The sequence below is a fragment of the Hevea brasiliensis genome, unplaced genomic scaffold (assembly GCF_030052815.1).
Source record: "Hevea brasiliensis isolate MT/VB/25A 57/8 unplaced genomic scaffold, ASM3005281v1 Scaf445, whole genome shotgun sequence".
NCBI lineage: Eukaryota > Viridiplantae > Streptophyta > Magnoliopsida > Malpighiales > Euphorbiaceae > Hevea > Hevea brasiliensis.
Genome location: NW_026614968.1, coordinates 24,432 through 30,941, shown reverse-complemented (window position 1 = coordinate 30,941; position 6,510 = coordinate 24,432). Strand labels below are relative to the sequence as shown.

General features: G+C 29.1%; 1 protein-coding gene and 1 pseudogene across 1 annotated transcript; both read right to left on the bottom strand.

Moving 5' to 3' along the window:
• Positions 1 to 960: 960 nt before the first annotated feature.
• LOC131177401 (pro-hevein) lies at positions 961 to 2,240 on the bottom strand. Its single transcript, XM_058142365.1, has 2 exons — positions 1,639 to 2,240; positions 961 to 1,537 (listed from the first exon to the last, which is right to left on the bottom strand). Exons 1-2 carry the CDS (start codon positions 2,047 to 2,049, stop codon positions 1,322 to 1,324), a joined length of 627 nt encoding a protein of 208 aa, XP_057998348.1. The 5' UTR covers positions 2,050 to 2,240; the 3' UTR covers positions 961 to 1,321.
• Positions 2,241 to 2,680: 440 nt separating this feature from the next.
• Positions 2,681 to 4,564, bottom strand: LOC131177402 (pathogenesis-related protein PR-4-like; annotated as a pseudogene).
• Positions 4,565 to 6,510: the final 1,946 nt, after the last annotated feature.

Sequence of the window (6,510 nt, the reverse complement as noted above, 5' to 3'; positions counted from 1 at the left end):
TTTTTTTATTTCACATAAGCATGTCCATGACGGTAGCTCCCATCGAAAAGTGACATGAGAGACTTGGGATTGTATTAAATTAAAATTTGAGTATTTTTGTGATACAAATTGAAATTTAAAGACATTACTGAAGCAACCCTCAAAATTAAAGGACGGTGAGTGAAATTTAGCCGGAAAATTTTTAGAGACATTAATAAAATTAGTCACTAAAATTATAATTTTTAATAAATTTAAATATAAAAATTACTGAAATTTTAATTTTTTTTTTATAAAATTGCTTATCATATCAATTTAATAAAAAAAAAATTTTTTTTTTAAATGAAGAGGGCCAGGGCCCCTCACTATGGGCGTGAATCCGCCCCGCGTAAGCTAAATGGTTCAGATAATAATTAATATATATAATTATAATTTTATCATAAAAATAATTAATTTTAAATAAAAAAACTCTAACTCAAAATATCTACACTTTAAAAATATTAAAAAAAAAAGGATAATATCAAATTAGCCTGAGCGCATGGACCAGACTTTGTTCAACATGTCTAAAAAATAACTGCTTAAATAATAAAAATTAGAATTAATATATTCAACTAAGAAGAATTACTATTTTGTACATTTATTACTATGGATGCCTTCATTCCTTGGCCAGGGCAAAGAAGGGTTTTGATTTAATTTATAAATCAATTAAATTTATTTATAAACAAAAAATTTTAAGTAGAGTAATATTTGATTTGATTTTAAAATTTTAAAAATTACTTAAAATAAATAAAAAAAACTTATAAATTAGGTATCCTTTGTCTTTTACTCTAAAATTATTATTTAATTAAATAAAATTTATATTATTTTAATAATTTTTAAAATATCAACACTGCACTCATTTTAAAGTTAAACTAAACACTCTTATTAAAAGAATAACTTATAAATAAAAAGAAAAAAAATTTAAGATTATTCAACATAAGACTATTATGCAAACAAAACTTTTATTATATAAAAAAAAATATAAACATTAAATATTTTTTTCACTCATAACAAGCCACTCAACCTTGAACTCACAATCGTAACTCAAATACACACAACTTAGAAGAGAAGGAAAACAATGGATATCTCACTAAAGAGATAGCCGATCTTCCCAATAATCTTCACCAATACCTTACAGAGCTGGCTCAAATGCCATTATTTCCAACAACAAACTCTTTCAACAACTCATAACATTTCACAAGTTTTTATAGTGGCCAACGAAGTATTAATTGGCCTTGTTGTTGCTTATTGCTTGAGAAGCTTAGTTACTACGATTGGACTTAAACATACATCCAATCCAATGTTATTAATTAATTACTGATGATTTCATAACGGAGAATAGAGGATTGAAGGAATCTCCACAATCAACAAATTGGTAGTTCACTGTAAGATGACCTCGTTCATATCCTTTCCCATCTGTGTCCAGTTGACGGAAAACATTCACGTCCAAATCTAGTCCTCCATTACTACACTGATCCACAATCCTCACTGTCGTTTTAGCTCCAGTCCCTGTATTTGTCACCTACATATAGAATTAGATCCATATTAACATTGCGAAATTAAGGTTAATTAAGCTAATTATTCGGAGTAGACAAAGGTGAAAAACCATTATAATTTTCTTACACTCAAGCACTTTCCACAGGAGGGTTGGCCGTGTGCTCCGACGGGACCGCAGAATGCAGTCCAGCCATACTTGCTCCGCCATGAATATGGCTTGTTAGCATCCCATGTAGAGCAATATGCACTTGCGGCATTCAAGTCCCATCCATGATCCTGTGAATTATACAAATGGTACGTCGCAAGAACGTTGGAAGCACTTCCACCACCAACACCTTCGCCGCTGTCTTTGCAATTGCTTTGGCAGTTATGATCAGGTGAACAATATTCATCAGTGGAGCCACACCACCCCCACTGGCTACAACATAGGTTATTGGGGCAGAGCTTGCCACCTGCTTGCCGACCACATTGCTCAGCAATTGCAACACCTGTTAAACATAATAAAACAACTATAAATATATTCATAACTCTTCCCATTTCTTCCCAATTCTTGATTTTCTGGTATGCAAATGATGTGATGATGAGCTAAGCTCACTTGGCTTTATTTATAGCAGAGAGACTTGATCATGTAATTACCATAATACCCTCATGGATTAAAGATGATTAGGACAAGGAGGAAGTGAAAGTGGACTGAATGGTGGTGAGATTTGGAGCGTTGATGAGATTGGAAAGTAGATCGTGTGATAGCTGATTAGGGTGGAAAGTTTCAAAGGGATGATGTGAAGCGGCTTCATGGGTGTGCTTTGAATCGAGTCGTTGTTCGAAGATGAACACTGACACATTAGGTGGCTCCCACTCCATCCCCAATATAGAGCATAGGGCCAGGTTTTATTTATTTTTCACCCTTCATTTATTTTTCTCATTTCTGTTATTTTAGACATTAATTTCCTTAGCCATGCATTAAGCATTTAAACATCCAATTAACGCAAGGGTTAACTCGATCTTATCTCTATCTTATCATCAAGATATAAAATTTATTTCCTTGAAAAAAAAAAGATATAAAATTTATATTAAATTATATAACAAGATTTTTCTTATTTATAAAATATAAATTATTTTCATTGAGTCGATAAATTTGACTTAATATATTATGTAAAAGTAACACGACTTTAAAGAAAAATAACAAATTCTTCTTATTCATTTCCTCACTCTCAGAAAATTTAAAAAATAAAAATTGTCATTTGACTTCATATATGTTTCCATGGTGATTTCCAGTGGCAGGCAACAACCAAGAGGGCTAAATAAAAACTCATTAGAAATACCCTCTTGCCTCAACCATCATGGAATCAGTGCAAATCCAGAAACCTGCTTAGGATATCAGCCTCCAGGAACAACACCAGTCCAGCCTTTAGGAGGCGGGGGAGTTGAAAATTGCGCTAATTGATTGGCTAAAATTCTGTTTGTTTGTGTCGTGGAAAATATTTTTTTTTTCACATTTTTTGTGTTTGGAATATTAAAAAAATAATTAACAAAAAATATTTTAGTCAAAGAGAAATTAAATTATTTTTAAGAAAAATGACTTTCTTTTTTAAGAGAGAACTTAAAAGAGCAAATCATTTTCTCAACTTTGATAATTTTATTAAAATATAAAAATATTATTCATATATAATATGAACACGTACCATTAATTAATGTTAAAATTAAATAATAAAAAATATTTTTATGAAAATTATTTTTTATATACAAATTATTCTCTGTGAAATAAACAGAGGCAAAATATGTGAAAATATTTTAAAAAAAAATTAGTTGGATATTTATTTAATTGGGTTGACATGAAAATTATTTTGAAAAATAATAAAGAAAATATTAATCTATTATATTTGACACATAAACTAAATAATATATATATATATATTCTATGATTACTTAGTTTCATACATAATGTAATTATTTTATTATAAAAAATAAAGTAATTTTACATAAATTTATTTTATTAGATTTTTTTTCGTAAAATTTTTAATTACAAAAATTTTATTAATTTAAAAAAAAAATAAAATTTCCTCTAGGATAATAATTTCCATATATTTTATATAATTATCTTTATTTTCACTCTAGAACTTGAGATTACAATCAGCAAGTTTTCTTATTCTGGAAATTAACATTCAGTTGCTTATTAGTTAATTCAATCACCACAATCCACAAATTGGTAGTTCACAATAAGGTAGCCTTGAGCATAGCCTTTTCCATCGGTGTCTATCTGCGGGAAAGCACCTTCGTCTAAGTCCAAACCTCCATTGCTGCACTGATCAACAATTTTCACCGTCACATTATCTCCTGTTCCAGTATTGGTCACCTGAACGCATCATGTGCAAACAAGAATTAATTTTAGTAAATACAACTGGCAGAATTTTATAAATTAATGAAAATTGATGAGTTCTCTTTCACACACACACACACACACACACACACATATATATATATATATTTCTTACACTTAAGCACTTGCCGCAAGCAGCTTGTCCTTGAGGTCCGGCCGGTCCACAGAAGGCCGTCCATCCGTACTTCTGGCGTCATTCGAGAGGCTTGCTTGCATCCCATGTTGCGCAGTAAGCACTTACAGCATTCAAGTCCCATCCATTTTGTTCGGGATTGTAGAAATGATAGGTTGCTCTCACATTGGAAGCACTCTGGGAATTGGCTTTAGCTATGAGAAAGACTAGGAAAGCCATGCACAAGGTTACACTTACCTTCCTCATGGTTATGTGTTTTGGTTTTGTGAAGAACATTGGTGCAAGAATGGTTGAATTTATGGGAAAATGTCGGTTGGAAACTTGGAAAATTATGGCATTTGAACTTAGACCGGAGACCTTGAATATCAGGAGTCAATTCATAGGGCTTTATCCAGACCCAGCAAAACAAGTAGAGAGAAAGAGCTCTATTGATTGATGCATTAATTGTACATCAGTAGATCACGGCATGTTCGAGCTACTAGAAAAAGAGATTTGGGTTTTCTCCTTTTGTAATTAATGATTACAGTTCACCATCTTTGACAAAGTGAGTCCATTATTCAACATTCAAATCTGCAAATTAGAATTTTATAACAGAAATTAATTACTCATATTTTTCAAGCAATAGTTAATTATTTTGATAATCATCACCAGAGCTAAAAATAATCAAAATAAATTCTTATAACAACGCAATAGTAATTAAATCTTAATTTAAACTTATTAGAATTGGCTATATAAATCATTTTTTGTCATTTAATCTGTTAAATATTAAACCCATATCAATATCTAAAACTTGTGAATTTTTTCATTTTCACTCATTTTCCTTTTAATTTATTACATTTCCGTTTATCTGTTTTACCCTATCACATGAACATGTAATTTACACTTCATATGTAATTATATATTATGAATTATTTTTCCAAGCATAAATAGAAAAAAATTAATTTAATCTCTATTTTTGTTTTTATCTAAAATTCATACAGAGTACTGAGATTATTATATATTAATTTATTTTAATACGAATATATACAAATAATTGAGCTGCTTACATATATATAACTGACCAATTCAATATTGCAATGCCTTTTAATTATGTATATTTTCAATGTGAGACATTTAACTTAATTCATTTTCTCTTACTTTTTCTGAAGTGCAATTACATGATTATCACTTAATAATTGATTTGTATTTAACTCAATATGAATCTAATTATATAGTTTTATAGGCCATTGAAACTCATAACTCAATTGAGATTCTGATACTATATAAAAATTCAGAGATAATTTATTTTAATATAAATATATATATATATATATATATATAAATGACTTTTAATATAAATATATATATAAATAACTGAAGTGTTAACATATTAAAATTATTAACCGATTTACTGTAATAAGCCAACCTTCTATTGCTTTTCTTTCTTGAAAAAGAATTTTAACCGCATGCCTTTGTTTTGCATTCCTGTCTTTTGCTTGAGGCTAGGGATGGAATGGGTCGGGTTTTTGTGGGTACCAGATCCAATCAAACTCTACTAGGATAAGTTTGGATATTATATAATCGAGTTTGGGATTAGTTCGAATTTGAGAAATAATACCCATGACGAGTTTGGATCGGATTCAGATTTTACATATTGAGTATCCGTTACCTGAACCTGTCTATATAAATACTTAATTAAATATAAAATATATATTTTTTATAATAATATTTATAAATTTTTATATATTTTATTTTATATAAAATTGAATTTAAATGATTTATGAAATTATTAAATTTTTAAAATATAAATTATTAATCAAAATAATTTTTTATGCAAAATATTAATTAAAATATATAAAATTAAACGGGTTCGGGTTTTTTTTTTTTTTGGTAATAATAATCAGATTTGGGACGGATTCGGATAGTTGAGAATAAATTTTAATCGGGTTTAGGACGGATTCAGGTTTTGATAATATTAATTGAGTTCGGGTTCGGATAGGTTAATTTTTACGGGTACCCTACCTATTGCCATCCCTATTAGAGGCTTGAGTTTTTGAGCATTATTATTCAGATTAATTTCTTAATGTCAGATTAGCTTTGACCTTTTCAAGAAGCAGAGAAATACAATTAACATATCCTCCCCAATTCGTTATACATCCCTTTCATGTCAAATGCTGATCAGGATCGCTACCTTTGACTCGTAGCTAGCTAGATTTCACATTTTTCCTTACCTCTCCACCCCTGCAAGCTTTATTTATATACAACTAGTCGTGTTTCCACAACGATTATTATAAAAGTTATATAAATAAATTATTTAATAGATTAATTATTTTGTATATATACTATTGTTATTGTGGAAGATGAAAAATTATCTTTAGATTGATTTTTTTTTTTTTTTTTGTAAATTTCATAATGTGCTAAAAAATTCTAAAGAAGACACTTTTCTTGCATCTGCAATTTTAGAAGGACATTGATGTTTATTGAAGGAATTGGCAGTGATTTCATGCTA

Coding starts and splice junctions, on each gene's coding strand:
- LOC131177401 (XM_058142365.1), bottom strand. CDS start 2,049: ATGGGAAGAGTTATGAATATATTTATAGTTGTTTTATTATGTTTAACA. Junction 1,538..1,638: donor CCTGTGGAAAGTGCTTGAGT/GTAAGAAAATTA, acceptor TTCTATATGTAG/GTGACAAATACAGGGACTGG.